This window comes from Nyctereutes procyonoides, unplaced genomic scaffold (genome assembly GCF_905146905.1).
Source record: "Nyctereutes procyonoides isolate TBG_1078 unplaced genomic scaffold, NYPRO_anot_genome, whole genome shotgun sequence".
In the NCBI taxonomy this organism is placed as follows: Eukaryota; Metazoa; Chordata; class Mammalia; order Carnivora; family Canidae; genus Nyctereutes; species Nyctereutes procyonoides.
The window spans coordinates 67,624,011-67,647,308 of record NW_026575046.1 but is presented as its reverse complement, the minus strand read 5'-3'; the positions used below and the strand labels follow the sequence as shown (position 1 = coordinate 67,647,308).

General features: G+C 54.1%; 1 protein-coding gene and 1 pseudogene across 1 annotated transcript; both read right to left on the bottom strand.

Moving 5' to 3' along the window:
• Window positions 1–176: 176 nt before the first annotated feature.
• On the bottom strand, window positions 177–12,806 carry TACR2 (tachykinin receptor 2). Its single transcript, XM_055325232.1, has 5 exons — window positions 12,401–12,806; window positions 7,811–8,005; window positions 4,398–4,551; window positions 2,953–3,149; window positions 177–393 (listed from the first exon to the last, which is right to left on the bottom strand). Exons 1-5 carry the CDS (start codon window positions 12,790–12,792, stop codon window positions 177–179), a joined length of 1,155 nt encoding a protein of 384 aa, XP_055181207.1. The 5' UTR covers window positions 12,793–12,806.
• A 6,639-nt stretch (window positions 12,807–19,445) lies between these two features.
• Window positions 19,446–20,021, bottom strand: LOC129509423 (39S ribosomal protein L40, mitochondrial-like; annotated as a pseudogene).
• Between the last annotated feature and the right edge of the window lie 3,277 nt (window positions 20,022–23,298).

Here is a 23,298-nt window from a genome sequence, read left to right as displayed (position 1 = left end):
AGGGGTGGCTGGGTGCTCTCGGAGTTAGTATCTACTTGCAGAGCTCCTGGTGCCATCTTGTTTTTCCACTGATCTAGTGAAGGCTGGGGCATATGGGTCAAACTTTCAGAACTGGACCTCTCAAGTGGCTGCTTCTCAAAGGGTGCAAAGCCTCAGCAGCAGCCAGGCACAGGGCTTCAGGGTTCATCAGGTAACCCATCTTGGGGACCCTTGGCCTGCCCATTGGTAGCCGGAGAAAGGGCAGTCTCCCCAGCCATGAAGAAAGTCTCTTTAGTGTGGCACCTGTTGATCCTCGCAGAGAGGGATGGAGTGTGAGTCAGCTCAATCTTATCCTCCTCAGTTGGCGTGGCCCATGGGCAGCAACGGAAAGCAAGCCGGAATCCAGAGCGAAACCTAGGAGACAGGGTCACCATGAGCGGAAGGGTGAGGGGGACAGTTTGGGAACTGCCGCGTGGCTGCCCCCAACCTCCAGGACGTGTCCTCTCATTCCTAATTGCCTGTCACTATTTGGTGTCTCTTTAGAGATGCATTCCTGAGTGTGTTTGATTTTTGGAAACACCTGGAAGGAATGTGGGGCTAAATCTAGTGATTACAGTGGGTGATTAAGCCAAAGTAGACCATGTGTTATTACAGACAAACAGAAACCAAATACAGTTTAAAGAAACAACACATTTTCTTATTTGACTGGTTAATTGGCTTCTAAAGGAGTATTCCAGTGGAGTCTTTTTTTTTTTTTTTTTTTTTTTTTACTTATGATAGTCACAGAGAGAGAGAGAGGCAGAGACACAGGCAGAGGGAGAAGCAGGCTCCATACACCGGGAGCCCGATGTGGGATTCGATCCCGGGTCTCCAGGATCGCGCCCCGGGCCAAAGACAGGCGCCAAACCGCTGCGCCACCCAGGGATCCCTCCAGTGGAGTCTTAAGAAATTAGGGCTTCAGTGGTGTTAGGTGGAATAAGGATGCTCTCCCAAGGGGGCTGCTTTGCAAGAAAACATGTACAGGGAGCTACAACATTTTGGTACATTTTCTTAAAAAATAACTCTCCCCATGGCTGCACTAAAGGTAAATCAGAAGGGGAAGCAGATGGCAGTGGAGGAAATTGCCTGGCAGAGAGAGAACACTGGCCTGTTGGAGAGGAGCAGAGATCAAGGGGACCCTGGGTGACCCTGGACTGTCCCCAGGAGACGCAAGGTTCTGTGTTGCAAAACAGGCCTGACTTTGGTTCCTCACCTTGTTGCTCTCCAGGATTCCATGATGTGACCCAACAAATGCCTCTATCATGGGAGCTTCATGGCCTTTGCCCCTCTGCCCATACTCAGAATGTCCCCCCTGGGGCTCCCCCTCCCAGCCCCCACCGCACCCCCCCCTTGGCCATCCCCCTCTCCATTCCTGACAACTGACAACTCCGTCCTTCCAGCTGCTCAGGCCTGGAACCTGCGAGTCATCCTTCTCTTATATCCACCTCCCCTCCATCAGGTCCTGTTGGCTCTACCTTAGTAGTAGCCAGACTCTGACCACTTCTCACCCCAGTCTGACCGCACCCCCCCCACCTCTCACCTTGATCCTTACCATAGCCTCCCCACCCCCCTGCTTCTGTGCTTGCCCCTCCCCTGTGGTCCAGGGCCAACACACTGCCGGACTGATTCTTTTAAAAGGAAGTCTGAGGGATCCCTGGGTGGCGCAGCGGTTTGGCGCCTGCCTTTGGCCCAGGGCGCGATCCTGGAGACCCGGGATCGAATCCCACGTCAGGCTCCCGGTGCATGGAGCCTGCTTCTCCCTCTGCCTATGTCTCTGCCTCTCTCTCTCTCTCTGTGTGTGTGACTATCATAAATAAATAAAAAAAAATTAAAAGGAAGTCTGAGTACGTGTCTCCCAACTCAGAGCCCTGCTGGCCTCCTCATGTCAGACAGGGTGCCGGCCCAAGGCCTTACCTTGACTGCAGGACCCTTGCCTTGGCTGTTCCCTCTGCTTAGAGCCCTTCCCCACACAGTGGCAGGGCCCATTCAATCCTCATCTAGCACTTCCTGTCCTCCTATCCCCAGCTCTGGTTTTCCTTTTTTCCATCAAACGCACCACCCAATATGCTGTATGGTTCATCTACTCATCACGCTTGCTTATCGTCTCTCCCCACTAGAATGTCAGCTCCCTGAGGCAAGAAATTGTGGCACCTGGGGGGTATCCCAGGTGCTTGGGGCAGGGCACACGGAGCCCCTCGTGAACATGTTTTGAATGAATGAAGACTCCCGCCAGGAGCATTATTCCAAAGTTATTTCAGAAACCTAGCCTGTGGAGCCTGGAGACTTGTTCAGACTCTCAGGGACTGTGTCACCAGGAGAGTGACCAATGCCCAGACATGGAGGGCCAGGGGCCCCTCCCTGACATGACAGTCCTGTGTCCAAGTTCTCCTAGAAGCTGCATCAAGAGAAAGGTGTGATGTGGGGTCAAGGTTATAGGCCTTGGGGATCCATGGAATTCTGGCTCCATTGCTTGCTGCACAAGATTAGGTATCTTCCTTTCTGGGGCTCAGTTTCCTCATCTGTAAAATGGGGATAGCGCCTCTCTTCCTCCTGTTATCTACTTTTTACCTCTCAGGAGACAATGGAGGGTTCTGGCACCCAATAAACACTCAAAAAAAAAAAAATCACAATTCTCTCACTTCCCTCCATCTCTGTCCCTGCCTTCTCTCTTCTTGTCCCAGATGAAGCTCCTGAGGAGAGAGCAGGAGCAGACAGACAGAACTATGGCCTGGGCAATGGGACCAGGCTTTCGGGAGCAGGTGGGGCTCAGGCCAGGCCCAGACACAGTGAGGATTGTGCTGGGGGCTCACTCTGAGGCCAGCAACCCCATGCGGGAGGGGGGCGCACAGGCTCCAGCTACGCATGGGAGCCCAGATGGGGCCAGACCATGGGTCCCTGGGGGCTGAGGAGAGGGGGGCTGGAATGAGGGCTCACCTGTGGTTGAGGCAGCAGTAGATGATGGGATTGTACATCGTGGAGCTCATGGCCAGCCAGAAGAGCGCCAGGTACACCTGCTGGATGAACTTGTGGTAGTAGATGTCCTCCTGGAAGCTGCCCAGGATGAAGTAGAAGTGGTAGGGCAGCCAGCAGATGGCAAACGTCACCACCACCAGCACCATGGTCTTCACAAACTGGGCCGGGAGAGGCTCAGGTCACACCTCAGCCTAGAAGCACCACAGCCCAATCCTCCCAGGGTGGCACCAGGGCTCCCCTCACACCAGCCTGGGAAGCCTTCAGTCCCCCGGAGCATACACTGCCTTGACACCTGGGCCCCGCACCTCTGCCCACACTGATGTTCTCTCTTTCAAGTCCTCAACACCTTGAAACCCAGCTCAGTGGCAACCTCATCTAGCAGGTGTCTCAGACCCCTTCCCTCAGAGCAGCTCCCCTCCCTGGAGTGTGGGTGAGCTCCTCATCCCAGCCTTGGGGGAGGTCCCCTATGCCAGCTATGGGTTCTCTGGTGCCCCTCTCCCTGGGATCTGTGTCTGCCATAGCCCTTTTACCTATAAGTAGTGAGAATCTAGTCGGGGACCCCAGCATCAGCCCAGGAGCCAGTTCCCTGACCTTCCCCCCTCATGGCCTGGTCTCTGCAGGCTCCCGTGAGCATGGCCCAGTACCCCATGAGGAATGGAGGACAAGCCAGTGATGGCAAGTAGAGACCGGGTCTTTATGAGGGACACTCAGACGGTGTCACATATCTGACTACCTCCTGGAAGGGCCCTATGGAAAGTGCCCAAAAGCAGACATGAAGCCAAGATGTTGACCTGATACCTGATAGGATTAACCATTGCCTCCCCTGGATGCCTGGAAGGAAGCTGGCACAGCAGAGAGAGGCTTTGATTGGGAGAGAGTGGAGGAGGTCTGAATCATAGAATGCTGCATCAGGACCCTGGGGTGGCTCTGAATGGCAGGGAGGGGAGGGGACACTGGTACTTGGGTTGGAAATCCAAGGCAGACTGGGTACAACTGGATTCCAAACCAGTCTCCACGATCTCGCATCCGAGGTCTGCAGTTCCAGCATTTGAGAATTCTCTTGTGATTCTAGGCAGGAGCCTCCTGTTGTTCTGTGGGGCTTCTTAAATTCAACACTCCAATCATGCAAAAAGTCTAAGATTTTGAGAATCTATCATTCTAAGATCTCTGAGATTCTATGGGGCTTTAGGATTCTCCAATTCTTGTAACATTCTGGGTAAGTTCCTTTAACTTCGCATTTGGCCAAAGGCCAGTCTATCCTCCTGGGAACAACGAACTCAGACTCTGGCCAGGGACTTGGGACAAGGTCAAGTTAGGGGGATCCTATCCTCAACAGCTCCCCCTTAGGGGCGGGGTCCGGTCCGGCCCCGCCCCCGCCGAGCCCCGCCCCCGCCCCCGGCGCCCACCTTCTTCTTGGCTCGCAGGTGGCGCAGGCTGGCGCCGTGCACCTGGTGCCTGGGAACCTCGCGTCTCCAGAGAGTGAGGCCGATGACACTGTAGGCGAGGAGCATCACCACGAGAGGCAGCACGTAGATGAGGGCGATCACCACCAGGTGGTACCTGGAGGGAGAGCCAAGGGCTGGGCACCGGACGGCCCGGGAGCGACTTGGGCATCCGCCCGCACTCAGTCCCCCTGTCCCCGTGCGCCCCCTGAGCCAACTCCGGCTGCCCTACCCCCACCCCACCCCCCGGTCCGCCTCCCCAAAGCCTTGCTTTAATTTAAAGGGAGAAAGAGAACGACATTGGCTAGCATATATGCCCAAAGAGGGTGTCCCCTGCTGCAAGAGGGACACCAGCTTTATCTCTGCATTCCTCCGGGTGATAGACAAATGCTACCAAAAAAGGAAATAAATAGGAATGAAAAAGTTAACCAAATAGTACATTCGTTTAACATTTAAAATGCCATTATACATTAATACAAAGGAGGCAGTAGAATTACTTATTATATTCTCACAAATATTAACAATATAGAGTATTTTCTTCCTGGGTCATTTGTGTGTATATGATACATCTCTGCACATACACACTGGATAGATGATATATAATCTATAGCTGCGTCTGTCCATCTGGAGAGGTAGATTTTCTGGAGTTGATTTGTTTCCATCCTGCACCGACACCCTTATCGGGGAAGGGGGCAGTGGCGACAGTGCCACACTGTACGTGATACGGGTTGTCTCTTCCTGCCCATCAGCACTGGGTTGGGAGCATGGCTCACGTCAGCAGGCTTTCTCTCACACCACCTGGGAGCAAGTGGCCCAGAACACACTGACCATTACTCATCTAATGCCTGTGGAGGGCTGTGTTGAGCAGTTTCTTTTCCTTGTGGAAAGTGTAAAGGAGAGGTGTCCCGTCCATTCTGGTTTCTGAGTGATGCTGCAGCAACTCTCGGACGAGGCCCAGATATGGGCACATTGTGGAGGGGCCTGAGACCCATGGCCCTGCCACGTGACCTTATTCTAGGAGGGCTGATGTGTTCCCAAGGCCCTGACCCCCACGACCTGTGTGCCAGCCTTGCTGGGCCCCTTTTCAAGAGGCGCCACCACCCAGAGGGAGAGGAGTGGGTGGCTTTGGCAAATATCTTCTCTAAAGTCTGTGTTTAGAATTCTGCTTACTTGCTCTTTGGGCAAGTATGCTCATAAGTGAAGGTTTGGGGGCTCCTAGATGCCCTGTGGAGCAGGTAAGGGCAGGGAGGAGCAGCGAAGGCCAGGCCCCTCTCATGTTACCTTCATTGTAAGGTCACAGAGAGTCTGAGCTAGATGGAGCTAGAGGATCAGCAGGGCTACCTGCCTCGGTGTCTGGAGGGGGAAACAGGCTCAGAGAGGTTCAGGAGGCCTGTGGCCTAGGAAACAGCTCTAGAGATGTAATCACCCGAACGATCTCCCTGCCACCGAAGGCCAGCTCTGTGACATCAGAACTGAGCTCTTGTTCAGACTCTAACTTCAAAGTGCGACCTCTTCCTCGGTCTGTTTCCCCATTTGTAAAATGAGGAGGTAATCTGAGATCCTTCCCAAGTAGGAGTGACCTCTCTCTCGCTGTTGCCTCATTCTTTCCTGGGACCTGCTTCAGGATAGGAGTTCACTCTGGGCTCGGGTCCTACCCAGAAGGGAGCACCAAACCAAAGAGCCCTGGGGATCGGCTTCGGGGATCTGCCAAAAATCAGAACTGCCTCCTCTCAGAGCCTGGGCTTTGTCGTATTTTGATTTTGGGGGTGTGGGGAGGTTTACGTGCACTTTCCTGGACAGGGCACCCGTAATCTCATCAGATGCCTGCACAGCCAGGATGGGAGCCTGTGAGGATGCAGCCCCCAATCTAAATCCCAGGAGTTCCTCCACCGAGAACAAGGAACACATTTGCACTCATAAAACCAGGCTTTCCCCAGATCCTCGCAGAATCCTAGGTAACACCGAAGCATCGCCTTCCGAGCCCACATCCGCCCTGTGTCCCCTCGGTGCCTGAATCGGGGTTGGGACTCCCCCTCGCCACAGAGCCCGGGCGGGGTCCCCAGAGTGAATACGGGTCCCCCTCTCGGGGCGAGAGGCCTGAGGTAAGGTGGAGAAACACTGCCCCCCAGTGGTCAGGCGCAGAGTAGCCCCCCCACACCTGCCTGGGGGCCCCGGGGCCTTCAGAGCGGGGGGTGCACGGACGGAGGGCGGGGGCCGCAGGCAGGGCCCGCCCCCCAAACTCCTCGGTCCCCGGGACCCGGCTTCTCAGGCTTCTTCCCCGGCTCTGAAGGGCACCCAGCGGGGCCCTCTCCTGCGCGGGGCGGGGGCCCGATGGAGACCACGTGGGGCGGGGCGGGGCCTGCGCTCAGCGCCTGCTCGTCCTCCCGCCGCGGCGGCCGGGCCTCGGTCGGGCCAAATCCGCCGCCTCCGGGTTTGCTCGCAGCTGTCGCCTGCTTGACCTGCTGCGGGCGGGGTCCGCGGTGCGCCGGGGGCTGAGCTGACGCTGCGGGTCCCCGCCTCTGCCGCCGCCGCCGCCCTGGCCAGGCCCCCGCGGGCCCCGCCTGAGAGCAGCCGCGGGGCAGGCGGGGGCAGGCGGGGGCAGGCGGGGGCAGGCGGGCCGGGCGGGGGGGGGCCCAGCCAGCAGAGCGGAGCCGGCCTCCAGCCCGCGGCCAGCCCCCGAGCCTCAAGCAGTTCTCCAGCCTCTGCTAGACCCACTGAGGCCGGGAAAGGAAGAGGACTCACCCAGGGTCGCCCAGGGGCCTGGCCCACGGTGCCCGCCGGCTCCACAGTAGGAGGCAGGCAGGCGGCACACCTCCGGCGAACGTCCCGGGCTCCCGCCCGCTACCCCGACCCTCTGTGGCCTGGGCACGCCCAGTGCCCCTCCCCCAGACACACCTGCGTGCACACACACCTCCACGAACAGGCCCCGCGCTCACACCCGCGCACGCAGCCTGCACGGTAGCACCCTGTGCACACCCGCACACGTTCACATCCTCATCCGAGGACAAGGACAGTCCTTGTCTGAGCCGCGGGGTGGCGGGGACGTGGTGGGCTTGGAGCAGGACGGCCCGTGGCCTCACTACCTACCAGCTGTGCCACCTTGGGCATATTGCTTCAGTCTCTAGCGCTCCGGTTCCCTCATCCGAAAAATGGGAAGAAGCATGCATGCGTGGCTCATAGGGTTAGGGAATCGAAGGGCTTCGTGTATGCAAAGCCTGACTCTTGGTAAGCGCCAACTGCGGTTTTCACACAATCCCAAACACCCTCACAGACGCATGTGCACATCCACGTGTGCACGTGCACATACATTCTCCGGGGTATGCACCTGCACACACATGTGCATATGTTTCCCCCCCCCCCCCCCCCCGGGGCCTTACAAAAGGAGCATCTTGCTGCCGTTGTCCTCAGGCCACACCACCACACACTTGGTGGCGCCCTGGTCCGTGGTGATGGTGGAGTAGAAGCACTGGGGGAAGGCGAGGGCCAGGGCCAGCAGCCAGATGCCAGCAATCACCGCTCTGGTGCCCGGGGCAGAGAGCCGGGGCTGGAAGGGGTGGACGATGGCCACGTACCTGTGAGCAGAGGGCTGAGTGAGTGGTGGGCAGCCTCCCATCAGAGCCATCCCCATCCCCTGTGTCCCCTGTAGCCCCATCACCCCCGCCCCATCCCTCACTGCTGCTGCGGACCTGCAGAGAGCCGCCTGGGCTGGTTAGTCTCCCACAGCCACACAGCACTCTAGCACCCGAAACCCCAGCCCAGGCCCCACCTCACTGCTTCCCTCTGAGGGTGGACTTGCTCTCAGATGCTCACAAGAGAGTGGTCCACTCGGGACATTTGCCTGTAGCTCAGCCCAGCCGAGCCCCCTGCCCCGTGCCGGTCTCTCTTCTGCTCAGGAGCCTTAGCAGAGCCTGACAGTCACCCCGACAAAGCCCAAACCAGTGCTGCCCACCTGCTTTCTTCAGTGGTGGAAATACTCTATGTACTGTCCTGTTCAGTTGCCACTAACCACACACGGCTACAAACACTGGGAGTGTGACTAATCTGACTGAGGAACTGAATTTAAAAATTTTTTTGAAAAGATTTTATGTATTTATTTATGAGAAACACACACAGAGAGGCAGAGACGCAGGCAGAGGGAGAAGCAGGCTCCCTGAGGGGACCCCGATGTGGGACTCAATCCCGGGATCACAACCTGAGCCAAAGGCAGACGCTCAACCACTGAGCCACCCAGGTGTCCCTGAATTTTAAATTTTAATTAATTTCAAAGTAAATAGGCACATACGGCCGTGGTTACATTATCAAACGGAGCAGGTCCAAACCTTTAAACTCAGCATTCAAGGCCCTCTGCGCAGAGCCAAAGCACTTTCCAGCCCCCTGTGTCGCTGCTTCCCGCACCTGCCCTGGCTCTCTCTGGTCAAGGAACAGCCCTACCTGTGTGACCCTCTGTGGGGGTATTTCTTCCCCCTTAGCCTAAAATTTTTTCTTCCCTTCTGGATTCATTAAAGTCCAACCGAAAGGCCACCTCTTCCAAGAAGTCAGCCAGAAGCAGGCTTGTCTCCTCAGCTTCTGCCTCTCTCTGGGGAATCTGTGGGGATTCGAGCTGCTGTTTGGCACCCCGGTGCCTGGTGATCGACTGTCTCAGGCACGGGTTGGTCTCTCCATTTCCTGCACCAAGAGACTAGGGCTTGGAGAAGTGGAGGAACCAGCTTGGAAGAGGTAGCACTGGCTCTGAGCCAGGTTATGTATCTCCCCTCTGCTTCCAGAACCTCTGAGGCCACTGTGGGCATGTCCTGGAGCCTAGTGGGACTGAGGCCTCCGAGGTCAGTGCCCGGGCTGGGGAAGGGAGAGAGTGGGGTAGCCGCCTGCTTCCAAGGCCAAAGGATCCAAAGAGCACCACCCACCAAAGACACAGGGCCCCACCTCTGCCCCTATACTGCCTCTACTGTGCGGTGCTGTGTGACCTCGGGCTTTGGTTGCTGCCTCGGAAGAAGGAGGGGATGGGCCTAGAGCTGGGGCTCCCTGCGTCATGGGCCTGTTGGCCACCTGGTGAAGCCCACGTGCCCTCCTCAGAATATGGTTTTTGCATGAATAAATTACACAAGATTACAAAGACAACCAGTTATACTCAAATACAGTTGTCAAAATATAAAATAGGGGCGTCTGGGTGGCTAGCTGGTGAAGGGCCAGACTTGGTTTCGGCTTAGGTCCTGCTCCGGTTGTGAGATCGAGCTCCATGTGGGGCTCTGCACTCAGGGTGGAGTGGGCTTCAGATCCCTTCTCCCTCCCCCTCCTGCTCACTCTGTCTCTGTTTCTCAAATAAATAAAATCTCAAAATATGTACGTTTGGGACATAGAAATACACACACTTCTTTATCAACCCTCTAAACAACAAGATCTAGCGGCCGGTCTGGAACCCACTGTCGTTTTTAAGTAGCGATGGCTGCAGGCGGTCCCTTTGAGATTTCTGTGCAGCAGAGGGTTTGTGGTTTCCATTGGGGCTGGAGTCCCAGCAAAACGTGGGGTGCTGCCTCCCTTTGGGGTGACTTTTCACCCTCAGGGAAGCTCACGGCCCCTGGGATTTCTGTGCACAGTCTGCTGTCACAGGTTCCTGGAGTTTGCACCAGATGATTGGTGACCCCTTCCTCCTCTCCCCGAGACACTGACCCCTTCTGTGACCGTGGCTGGGCCCTGGGCCAGCTCTGCCCCTCGGCAGCCTGGGCCCTAGCTGAGTGTGTCAGCAGGACAGGAGGGGTGGCCATTTCCTCAGTGTCCCCTCCCCGCAGAGGAGGCAGGTGACTAGCCAGTGGAGGGACGGGTCTGGGACTTTGGATTCATAGTGATTGGAAGTTGAGTCCTGACTCCACTACCTTCCAGTAGAGTCCTGAGCAAACAACCCAAGGCTCCCTCGAGCTTTTCCCTCTTCTGTAAAGTGGGACTGCAGTCGTCGCGCTCTTGGGATTGGCGGCAGGGCAGTGAGATGCTTGAGAAGCACCTGCAGGCAGCAGGGGGTTGGGGTTTGAAAGCATGGGTAGTCCCATCTACTTGTTTCCTTTAAATCCACCAGAAGTGGCTTTGGTCTGGGATGACCCGTTTCTCTCTGGGATTGATCCGAACCTTGAGACAAGGCCAGGACAGTAGGGCGTCCTTGGCCTGCGCAGGGGGTCACATCTGGGTGTTTGGGGCATAAGGTGAGTGCCGACTCCATGAGCCCGGAGGTTTTCCATGCTGTCTCCGGGAGGTCGGCCCTCCCTGGGGCTCCTCATGCACACCGGGGGTGATCCTGCCGTGGGCCCTACTGCTCCCTGGAATGTTCCTTCCCCAGAGCTAATGGGGCTCACTCTCTCTCTCCCCTCCTCCTTCCATCCACCCTCCAAAAACCCATTCCGCAGGAGGGTCCACCCCACACCTGGTCTCTTACTACAACCTGCCCCGCCCGAGCCTGACACACAGCTGGGCACCTCGGGTCCCCTTGCCCCTCAGCACCCGTGACCTCAAAATACAACGTACAGTTTATTCATGTGTTTGTTATTTAAATTCTCACCAGGGCAGGCATCTTTGTCTGTTTTTCTCCCCAATGCCCAGAGCAGCATCTGTACGTTGCCGGCACGGAACATCAGAATGAAGAAATGAATAGATGAGTTTTCACTGTTCTGGCCTGGATCTCTGAGCACCGTCGTCTCTCACCTGGATTATTACTCAGCAGCCTCCTGCCTCGTCTCCTGGCTCCCACCTGCCCTCTCCAGTCCATATACAGCCTTCCCCGGCCCCAGAAATGGTTGTTCCTTGAAGCCCGACTTCAAGGACTATTTTTCCCACTGGTGTACATTCCCCAGTGCCCGGAGCAGAGGGAACACTCAAATATTTGTTGAGTGAATGAAAAGGAAATGCTAGTGGATTTGCAGAAACGTCCAGGGGGACCAAGGTGCTTCTGGTAGGGCTGGAGATTGTGATCGGGTGGTGAGGGATGTGCCTATTACTGAGAGTGGAGAGGCCTGGGTTCTGGGCCCCTGGTCCTGCCCCTGACTTGCCATCAATCCTGCTTGTTTCTAGGCTCAGAGGCCCTGGATACAAAAATCAAGCTTGGCCTATGCAAATGGTTTTCAAACTTTTCATTTTTGACCAGTAGAAATACATTTCTTAAACAAAATCCTTAGGAAAACTCTATAGAAAAACAGCCCAGAGCAGAAAAGCCAGCTGCTCTGTGTTGCTGGGCAGGTGGTTGGGGATGGAGACCGGGGGTAGGGGGGTGAGTGTGGCCAGTGGGCATCATGACTCCTTAAACCATTCTGACACGGGGGCTGTGTTTCTGAGGGTCCCCGGGGAGTGTCCCATCTCCCACACACACCTGATGACTTTTGGTGTCCCTTTTCATTTTCTGGCTCAACCATACTCCTCCAGGGTCACACAGTCTCCTTCTGAGTCCAAACGTTTCCCTGCCCTCCCCAACCAGCTTCAAATGGCCTCACAGAGCCCTCCTCCATCCCTCCCTGCAGCCGTCAGCAGAAGGTCACAGCCTGCAGCCCCCTGAGAACAGCATTGGGAAAATAACTGGACCCATTATAATTATGTGGCAATTGTATGCAATATTAAAGTCTCCCTCCAAAACATCTAAGAATAGACAAAAATCTAAGCAATTTCCTTGTAGTAAAAGGAAGACACACACACATACAAAGGATCACCTCCAGAGAACATTCCAGAACGTCCCTAAACACAGTCATTCTCTCCCTAAAGCTTTGAACAACCATCTAGTGCCAAGGTCTTCCTTGTGTCTAACCTCAACCTTGCCTGCTTTGGTTCCACGGCCTCCTGCCTTCGGGAGGCATACTTTTGGATCACAATCCGGTTGGGAGGCGGTTCCCTAAGTTCTACCCTTAACCTGCTGTGTGACTGCAGGCAAGTCACCAGCCCTGTCTGAGCCCCAACCAAGTGAGACAGTTTCCCATAGCTTCCCCACTGCCCCCTCTTGCCTGTCAGCGGCGATGGCGGTCATGGAGTAGATGCTGACAAACATGGCTGTGATGGGGAAGAGGTTCTGGAAATGACAGAAGGCACGGCCAAAGTACCAGATGTTGTGGCTGGCGTAGACGAAATTGAAGGCAGCGTTGAAGGCGGCCATGCAGAGGTCAGCCAGGGCCAGGTTGACGATGAAGTAATTGGTGACTGTGCGCATTCTTTGATGGGCCAGGATGATCCAGATGACCGTGGCATTGCCTGTCACGGCCACCAACACCAGGACCAGGTAGGCGGTGGCCCACAGTGCCAGCTGCCAGCCGGGCATGGAGAAGGCCGTGATGCCCGTGGTGTTGTTCTCAAGGCTGGACGAGATGTTGGCGTCAGTCACAATGGCATGGGCCCCCATGGCTGCCCCTGGGTCTGGGACCAGGGGCCTGACTCCTCACTCCTCCTGAGCACCGGTGCCCTGCCCAGATATGCTAAGAAGAGAAACCCTCTTGGGTGCGTGAGTACGTAGGGGAGAGAGGAGTAGGTGCAGAGCTGGGCACGGGAGGAGACAGAGGGGATCACTCCCAAGTTTCAAGTGAAGATGAAGTGGGCTGAGCACACAGCCGGGTCCAGAGCTGTTCGCATTTCAGATTCCCATGTCCTGGCCAGACTTCCCAAATGTCACATGGAAATCTAGAATCCAATACACAGTTTCAGCAGGAAACATCCTTGGAAATCATCAGTCAACCACTTTTTTGCAGAAAGGAAGAACAGATTCCAAGAGGGGATGTGACCAGCCCAGGTCACTCAGTAAGTTGGTGACAAGCCAGGAGGACTCAAACCCAGGTTCCCCCAGTCGGGAAACGTTCTGGATCAGATGAACACACAGAGGCAGCCTTTGGGTTCCACGGGTCAGCTGCACAGCAGGCTCCGTTCAGGCTTTGGGGTGCAGGCTGGGCTGTGGTCTGGGACATGCTCACCAGTCTGCCAACTGCCAGCGCTTGGAGCCACTGCCTTCCCTGCTGCTCCTCTAGGCAGGGCAGGCGAGGGCCTTGGCAGAGGCGCTGCTTTGCTCACGAGGTGCAGCTCTAGCTCCCGCCCCTTGTCCCACCCCCTGCTTGGATGGCCCAGCCTTGTCTCTTGAGAAAAGATTTAGGACTGCATGCCTGGGCAGGGAGAGACCCAGGGGAAATAGAGGGTGGCAGGGGGAGGCATGGAGGTACAGTCCCGGTGGGTGGCAGTGGTGGTGGTGGTGGGTGGGGGTTGTTTACACACAGCCGAGGCCAGGAGCTACATCTAGAAAGCAATTAGGAGCCCACTCTTGGGAACTGGGCTGAGTTTGGGGCTACCTGGGTTACTCCGGGCAAGCCTCTTAAGGTTACCGAACTTCGACTTTGTCATCTGAACAAAGGTGGTAAACAAGGTGTACATCTCATGGTGTATTTGTGAGGGTTTTTTTTTTAATATTTTATTTATTTATTCATGAGAGACACAGAGAGGGAGGCAGAGATACAGACAGAGGGAGAAGCAGGCTCCATGCAGGGAGCCTGATGCAGGACTCGATCCCAGGACCCTGGGATCATGACCTGAGCCAAAGGCAGACGCTCAACCACTAAGCCAGCCAGGTGCCCCTGTTTGTGAGTTTTATTTTTTATTTTTATTTATTTATGATAGAGGAGAGAGAGAGAGGGGCAGAGACACAGGCAGAGGGAGAAGCAGGCTCCATGCACCGGCAGCCCGACGTGGGATTCAATCCCGGGTCTCCAGGATCGTGCCCTGGGCCAAAGGCAGGCGCTAAACCGCTGCACCACCCAGGGATCCCCTGTTTGTGAGTTTTAAATGAGCTAATGCGCACAGGGTCTATTTAGCACCGGGGCCGGCTCATAGGAAGCATGACAGGGGAGTTGTAGACACAGAGGAGGCCCCAGAGACTGCTCAGGGCTCGGCAGGAGGGAGAAGCAGAACTCAGAGCATTTCTGGCAAGTTCTCTGGTGATACTGATGCTGCTGGTCCAGGGGTCTCACTCTCTTAGGACAAGGATGGGGCTCGCTGCCTCTTCTGTGACCCCCACAAAGGCCTGAGGGGCTGCTTGAGTTTGTCCACAGGCATCTGCTCTTGGTCACCAGCTCTACATGTGTGTCGGGTACTGTGTGAGGTAGCTGTTTCCAATCTACTGCATGTAGCTGATGTGTGTAAGCGCTGGTGCACCTGTGCACACCTTGGGGCGTAAGGTCCCTGCGGGTGCGGCAGTCTCAGTGGGGCTTGAGAGCAGTGGAAGGTCCTCATTCACCACCGGGGTGGCTCTGCTGTACTGCCGCGCTAGGTGTGTGCGGTCTTTAGGGGACCCTGCCTCGCTCCTTGAGCAGGGCTGCTTGCTGGGTCCCTACTCCTCCCGGGGGGGTGTGCACTGAGGGGCCCTCCCAGCCTCGGCCCCCAACGCAAGAGGCTCCAGCCCTGGCCAGGCCACGGAGCAGAGACCTGTTCCCTCTCTGCAGTTGGCCACCATCCTCTAGATGTCTGTCCCTGGCTGATGGGCCTCTGCCTTTTTCTTTTTTTTTTTTTTAAGATTATTTATTTATTCATGAGACAGAGAGAGAGGGGGAGAGGCAGAGACATAGGTAGAGGGAGAAGCAGGCTCCCTGCAGGAAGCCCGATGCGGGACTTAATCCCAGGACCCCAGGATCTCGACCTGAGCCCAAGGCAGACACTCAACCACTGAGCCACCCAGGTGTCCCCGGGCCTCTGCCTTTGACATCTCTTGGCGATGGCAGCAGCACCCACTCAGTTTTGGGGCTTGTTTCTTTGCTCTTCTGCCTCTTGTTCCCGGGCAGCCAGAATTTGTCGAGCCTCAGGTGCAAGCGACAGTGCCAGGCTGGGAACCTGAGAGCATGCCACCAGTTATAGAAGCCCGGAATCGTACCTGGTCTTCCTCCTGCAACATTCCACCACCTTTGATGTATATGTAAGGGGATTCAATGTTGGGGCTATTAAATCTAAGAGTTTTCATTTCCCCTTAAGTCATGTTCTCTTTTTTAAAAGATTTAATTAACTTATTTATAAATAAACCTGTGCACGTGCTGCTCAGAGCTGGCCTGATGGGTCCATCACTAGACAGGCGTCTTGAAGGCTAGTCTTTGTTAAAACAAGAAAAGAAATCTAAGGTCCTTTAGCTCCTATGGACACATGAAGCCTCCAGTTTGCTCACGGAGGATTGTGTATGGGAAGGTCCCTCCACCAGGACGTGGGGGAGGGGGAAAGGCTGCCCATGGGGTCTGGCTAATTGGCTGAGCCAATGGCGCAGGTTGGGTACCTGGTGAGCAACTCAGATTCTGAGTTTAGAGGCAGGGTGTTTAGAGGGTGTGGGAGGGTGCTTTGGGATGATACCTGGGGAAGGGAGGGGAGAGAAGCAGGAGTGGGTGGAGGAGGAGTGAGCTGAGCTGTGATGGATGACACAACCCCACTAGGCTGGTTGCTCTGAACTGGAGTGGCCCTTGAGTGCTGCCTTGTGCTGGGCAAATGTGGCCATCCACCCGTCACTGCATGTAGGCCGCCCCCAAGAAAGGACGGGAACCTTGGACAAGGCAGCGCTCTGCAGCCGAGACATGGGCTGAAGTGGGTGACAGCTGACAGTCTGCAGAGACATGCCGGCGGCTCGGAGGGGGTCTGGGAAGCACAGGACCATGTCCACCCTGCTGAACGGCAGCCTTCCTCATGACGTAGGGCATGTGCTCCTGGGTGCTCCTCGTGATTCATGCTACCTGGCCTCAGGAGGCTTGAAGGCTGGAGGTGGGCAAGGAAGGCTTTCCAGGGCATCTGGAAGACAGGTGAGATGGACAGCTGCAGGGATGAAGGAAGTGGATGGAACAGAAAAGGGGGTTCCAGTGATATGGGCTGGACGCTCCTTTAATCCCTGCTGTTGGAAGTCATCTGACCATGTCTTTGGCCTGGAGACGGTGCTGGGCTTTGGCCACTTGATCATGGCTCCAGCAGGTGATGCACAGCACCGTGGGACATTGGTGCCTCAGGGCATCTAGGCAGCCCCAGCTCACCTGGACCGGGCAGAAGGAGGACAGCAATGACAAGGAGTGAGCTATTTACTTGGCTAAGTGAATCCAGTTTGCAAGCCCAACCTTCGTTCTGAGACTAACCCTTCCTGCTTTGGGGCTAAAGTGTCCTTTCTTTTATGAAATAATGTGATGGCAGATGGCAGTTGCTAGGCTGGCTTTCCTTTTTCTCCAAAATTCCTTACTCAGTGGAATAAAATCTTGGTGACCTCCATGGTTCCATCAGTTAGGTTTTGAAATTCTTGGCTCATGAAATTCAGAGGATCCCTGATCAAGTTCTTCATTTGGAGAAGGCTGGGAACTCCGAGAGGGGAAGACTTGCCCCAGACCCCAAAGCCTGTGAGGTGGGTCCCCAACTCTGATAACCTCTGTCTGGCACAGCCTCTACCGGCCTGCCCACCTCCTCTCTCTCAGGCCTATCACTACCATCAAACTGGGGTCCCCTCCCTGTCACATGGGTGTCCTGGATTGTGTCTTACGTCCAGTGTCTAGGAGACTGGCCAGCACATCATAAGGTTCCTATAAATGTTAGTTGAATGATAATGATGGATTACATTTAAAATATGACTCAGGGATGAGGGATGAGGAATCATCTCTATCTATCATCTATCTATCTATCTATCTATCTATCTATCTATCTATCTATCATCTATCATCTATTGATACCTAACATATACAGACATAGGTATGAAAGCCTTAAATTAGTGTATTGAGCACTAATGTGGCCTTTGAGGCAGCTTTGCCAGGGTGGGGCAGTACAGTGCTTGGCAATCAGCACCAAGTGGATGTTCCATAAATGTCAGGTGAACTAATGAACGACAAACACAAAAAAAAAAAAAAAAAAAAGTTTAAAATATCACCGTGTCAGGGATGAGGGAGTAACATTCTGATTTTCACAGGATCTAAACTTTAAAAGGACATGTCTTCATAGGTCAGGCAGGGCTTTTGGAGGACATCAGGGTCATCATAGGATTTATTCCTCGCAGATAGCTACCCTTCGTCCATACAGCAGAGGGTCCCAGGCTGGCCCATTTCGGAGATGAGCTCTGTACCCCCCGCTCCCTGGCCTCCGCATCAGTGGCCCAGAATCTGGGCCTTCAGCTGGGAGAGGGAGAGGTGGCCTCTGCCAAGAGTATGGGTTGTAGCTGACATTTTGGTTAAACACTGTGAGTGTGCTGGGGGCAGTGCCTTGTCCTGAAAGCCTGAAGTTTATCTAGCTGGGGAAGAGAGGCCGCCAGTGTTTACATCTGCTGTGCTCCTGGTGTACACAGACCTCAGAGCCTCTTAGCACAAAGTGAGTTCATTTGTCAGCATCAGGCTCCAGCAAAATCTGCCCATCTATGGCAGGCGGAGGAGGAAGCAGGTAGGCAAGCCTTGTCCTGGAGGAGGGGGGACATCACAACACCCACTTGCTGGTTGGGTCACAGGGTCATCCCAGAGGCAGTGTGGGTCTTTAGACACGGTGTTGTCGGCACGTGTGGCAGCAAGTCCTGTAGCGTGGATGAGGTGACAAGAGGCTGACAAAGGATGGGAGCCTCTGCTGAGACTCTGGGCCCTGCCAGCCTCTCCACCAGGCAGGGCCTCTAGTGGTCGGCCCAGGGTTAGGAGAAAGGATCATGTCTCCTACCTTCATGAAGCTCCTGGCCAAGGTGGGGAGCCAAGTCCCGGCATCATCAGAGAACTCACCATACCCATATGTCAAATGGGTGACACAATGAGCTGCAAGCCTCAGAGCAGGGAGGAGGCCTTTGTGGGTGCAGGGAGTGAGAGGGTGCTGCCACTCAAGTGGCCCATGGAAGTAAGGAGGGGACATGGAACAAACCTCTATCTAGGCAGCAAGGCCAGGGTTCTTCCAGAAAGGAATAGGAGATACAGCAAGCACAAATCTCAGTTTGTGCACCCAGGGGTGCCAGAAGGGTCCCATTTCCTTATTCTCTCTTCCTCCAAAACCTCTCTGAAAAATCTCCTTAATCTTCACTCTGAGTCCCCACCTTGTTGAGCCGACAGGGAAATCCAATCTTATTTCTCCTGGGGTTCCACTGACCCACCCCCGGCACGGGGCTATCTATAGTGCCAAGGCATGTGGGATGGGGCCTTTGCTGGTCATTAATGCACACATGTGACTTTGGAGAGGCTTTTCTCTCTGCTTCTGTAGGGTCCTTGATGGCAGGGGACTCTTCTCAGGCCTGCCTGGGACCTGAGAACTTGGGGCTTACTGGGGATCCGATCCCAGAGACCCAGCCCTGCAGAGTGCACCACCTTCCCTCCACCGGGACCATCCCTCCCAGGGCCCTGCTGGGGACAGGGGACTGAATGCTTACTTTTCCTGGTTCCACAGTCCTCTCTCCTCCCCGCCTTCTTAGGAAGTTCTGCTTCTGTAAACACTCAGCATCTTCTTCCAATTCTCACCATGCTTCTTGCTCTTTCGTGGCATCTTGGGTAAGGCCCAGAACACCAGCCACCAGAGAAACCTGCTTTCCCCAGGGGCATGGAAATGTTAATCTTCAGATCTTCCAGGAGATGAAAAAAATATTGGCATTTCATCCTTCAAGTGTGACGGAGAAAGGTAAGAAAAACTAAAGCTAAGTGTCCATATTGAAATGATTGGGATATCCATCTGCTCCAGAGAGGAGGCTGGAAAGGAAGAGTGGAGGCCGCTGGGGAGAGTCTTGAATGTCCTTTTTGGGACATGTCTGAAGTCACCCTACTGGTCCTTCAAGCACCTCTCAAGTGCCACTTCATTGAGAATAGATACATTAGTATGTGCTTTTCGGGCCAAATGGCCTTTTTTAAAAAATTTTTTTATTTAAAGGATTTACTTATTGATTTGAGAGAGAGACAGAGACAGAGAGTGTGTGTGAGTGGGGGTAGGAGTGGAGTGAGAGGGAGAGAAGCAGACTCTGCCAAATGCAGAGCCTGATGCAGGGACCCTGAGGTCATGACCTGAGCCGAAATCAGGAGTCAGATGCTCAACCGACAGAGCCACCCAGGTGCCTTTATTAAACATTTATTCACAGCATGCCTGGTTCTGTGACAAGCAGACTTGAACCCTGGTGGTTTGGGGCAGCTGCCAACAGTTGTACCTCTTAAAGTCGACCTGTGAGTACACCTTGGTAATGTCGGGGTACCCACCTTCAGGGGCTGGTAGCTGCACACTGGTGACCTGTGACCCGGCCCTTCTCTCTCAGAGGGGAGCAAATTGAAGTCCCGCTTGGTGGCCTCTGCATGGAGCTCTTGGGCCTCAGGCATTGGCGTGATGGGATCCCTCCATCTCATGCTCTCCATGCTTGTAGGGACCACTTCCTCAGAAGCAGAGCTCTCCACTCACTCTCTTCAAAGGGAAGCTCCAGGAGAGGCTGCCGTCTTGTTTTCTCTAAGAGCCTCACAGGTATAATAAAATTGTCAGTGGGAATTAGTTCCTAGCTGGCTTTCTCCAGTTGTCTGATCCTCTTTTTTCAAATGGGCCTTTGCTGCTTGGTCTTTTTTTAGGATCTACCTTTTTCTTCTTTTGCAGAGGTTTTGCTCTCATGGGGATGAGTTCCCAGAAGGACAACAATGAAGCTCGCCGGTGGATGTCTCTCATCTGTGCCTGCCCAGTTCCCAGAAGCCAGCTCTGCAGGCATAGAGCGTGGGCGGAGGCTCCCAGAGCCACAAAGGCCACGGCCCCTCTGGCAGCCAACTGGCTCTTTCCAGACGCATGCCATTCACCCCTAATGGCCTTCTTGACCATTAATATTGACCCTGGGCTCGACCACTTGAGATGGCTTGCAAATGCCCCCCACTCCACCCCCTGTGCTCACCTCAGAGTAGCTGAGCATAGCCTGACCCTGTTACAGGGTTGGCTCCACTAGAAATTACGGCTGACTGGCCTCATGATATCAACCCGGGTTACTCGCATTTAGTTTCACTAAAATGACACCATGAGGCTGAGGGACTCTGAAGACCCCTGACCCACGGAAAATAGGGATGAACAGAGATGTCATGTGCCTTCAACACAAGTTGGAATCCCATATAGTCTTTGTCATACTTTGTTATAAAAAACTTTTGTTGGTCATAGTGCCTGGATCCATATGCCCTCTGTCCATCCCCACTGGGTCCAGGTCACCATTATCATTAGATTTTCAGCAACAGCCTCATTACTGCCCACTGTCTTCTGCCACAGTGTTTAAAAACTGGGGCACCTGGGTGGCTCAGTGGTTGAGCGTCTGCCTTTGGCTCAGGTTGTGAACCTGGGGGCCTGGGATCAAGTCCTGCATCCGGCTCCCTGTGTAGAGCCTGCTTCTCCCTCTATGTCTCTGCCTCTCTCTGTGCGTCTCTCATGAATAAATAAATAAAATCTTTAAAATAAAATAAAATAAAAACACAAATCTGACTGTACACTTCCTGTTTGAAACCCTTTGGTGGCCCCCCATTGCTTTCAGGGTTAAGAGGAAAGTCCCCCACTCCTTTACCAGGTATGACCACTCACCATCTTTCAGGACCACTTCCCCATCTTCCTTTCAGGCATAGAACCTCCCTGAGTGTCAGCTGTCACCTGGCTGCCTAGCTAACAACTACACTTCCAAGCTTCCCTTCCAAGCTAAAGGTGGTCACACAATTAAGATCTGGCCATGGGACGTGGGCAGAAGCAATACCTAAGGACACACATACAACTGCAGGATGTCATCTTTGAAGGGGAGCTGATTGCCCTTCGCTTCCCCTCCCCTCTTCGTCCTGGCTGGGGAGTGGCACCTGCAGGAGCTGCCATCCTGAATCCAGAGAGGAAAGCCACATGTTGAGGATGGCAGAGCCAAGGGCCGTAACGTGAAAAAGAAAAAGAAAAGAAAATGAAAAACTTCTCTTATCTGAGGCACCGAAGTTTGGGCTCTATTCTACACTTAACCCTAAATGGTCCACTGGACTTCAGGAACTTCCTTGGTGCTGACCCAGGCTAGCTAGCTTTGTCCTAAACTCTAATATCATTCCTACACTTTCCTCTGGTCAACATCCTGGCTCGTCACACTTGTTCAGTGTGTTTTCCCTGCCAAGCTAAGAAAATCATGAAGCCAGGAATTATGTCTGTCTTGATCATGGTCATAGTTCCCCACCCTCCATTGTAATTAGCCCATAGCATATGCTTTGTGACTAAACAAATCAGTGATTGGGCAGTGAATGAACACATCGAAACAACTTGGATATAATATTAAGATTACTTTTTGCTGTAAGTAATAGTGATGTAAACAAATGAGGGCTTATTTTCCTCACATGACCAGAAGCCTAGAGGTAGGTGATTCCATATTAAATAACCTAATGATTTCAAAGTTCCTTGGCCATGGGATGTGGCCAAAAAAATACTTATTTATTTTGGTGAGTGTGTGTGTGTGGGGGGGAGCAGAGGGAGAAGGAGAGAGAGATCTCTAGTAGATTCCTCACTGAGAGTGAAGCATGATGTGGGTCTGGATCCCACGACCCTGAGATCATGACCTGAGCTGAAATCAAGAGTCCGATGCTCAACCAACTGAGCCATCCAGGTGCCCTGATTTTTGGGAATTTGTATTTTTCTTGGGCTTTGCCTCATGCCTATAAGATGGCTGCAATAGCTCCAAATATCTCATCCTTTCATAACATTTTTCCTGTCCCAGGAAGGAAGAGAACTCTTCTTCCAGACACCTCTTCTCTGGCCAGAAGGAAAATCTTTCCCAGGACCCTCTCAGCAGATGCTGCTTGCATTTTATTGGCCAGAACAAGGTCACATGACACCCTTAGCTGCACAGGAAACCAGGAGAAGGAATGTCTTCTTTCGCTAGGGCCTTCCTTCTTTAGGGTTTTGGCGCGGTGGTACTCACTGGGAATGGTGGGAAGAAGCCAGTTCTGAGAGCTCTTCCCCTTCCTTGCCCACATGGTCCCACTTGGAAAGTCCCAGGTAGCATGGTGTCTCATGATATGGCCCAAAATATCATGTATTGTTCTTGATGCTTGCTGGAGAAGGTCACGTTCTTTTTTAATTTTTTAAAGATCTTATTTATTTATTTTAAAGGGAGAACATAAGAGGGGAGGTGGGGCAGGGGGAGAAGTAGACACTCCCCCCCCCCCCAATCCAGGAGGGTCCCCTGTAGGTGTGCAGAAAGCTGCCTGAGTACCTGTAGTACACAGAGAATGACACTAGAGGGCGACATCACTGCTCTAATCCCTGCGGCCACCAGGGAGCCCCTGAATCAGGTCAGGATGATGATGGTGATGGTGGTGATGGTGACCTCGACCGTGGCCAAGGTTACTATTAATTGAGCCAAACTTCCTTGTAAGGAGCATGCATCACCTCTAATCAGCAGGTGTTTCTGTGCATACCCCTTTCTCCTGTGTCCTGCATCTCAGAAAACGGACCACATCTACCTCATTACCCAAGTCTGAAATCTGGACTGGACCAGTTTTTCCACCCTCGCTCCCTCCCCACTATCACCCACTCCTGTCCATTTGACACCCCAGATCCTAACCCATCTGCTTCTTTCCATTCCCACTGTCTGGCCTCCTCCAAGTCCCCATTCAATTTATATAGACTGACACAGCGTCTTGCCTCAAGCCCTGGCAGGCCAGTGGTTCCCAGACTTTGTTGCATATTAGAATCACCTGGGCAGCTTGGACAACTGGTGCCCGGTTACCCTGAAGCCCAATTAAGGCAGGATGTTTTGGGGTGGGAGCCAGGCACCAGGGCTTTTGAAGGATCTGCAGGTGGTTTGAGTTTACACCAATTTCGGGAACAATTCTCCCCTTATAGGGAGACCCTCCTCCGCATGCATGCTGTCGTCTGGGCAACTTCCACTTAATCTGGCAGGCCTCCTTTTAACATCGCCGCCTCCTGGAAGCCTTCCTGGAACACATTCAGA

Coding starts and splice junctions, on each gene's coding strand:
- TACR2 (XM_055325232.1), bottom strand. CDS start 12,792: ATGGGGGCCCATGCCATTGTGACTGACGCCAACATCTCGTCCAGCCTT. Junction 8,006..12,400: donor ACCGCCATCGCCGCTGACAG/GCAAGAGGGGGC, acceptor CTCTGCTCACAG/GTACGTGGCCATCGTCCACC. Junction 4,552..7,810: donor GGCAGCAAGATGCTCCTTTT/GTAAGGCCCCGG, acceptor CTCTCCCTCCAG/GTACCACCTGGTGGTGATCG.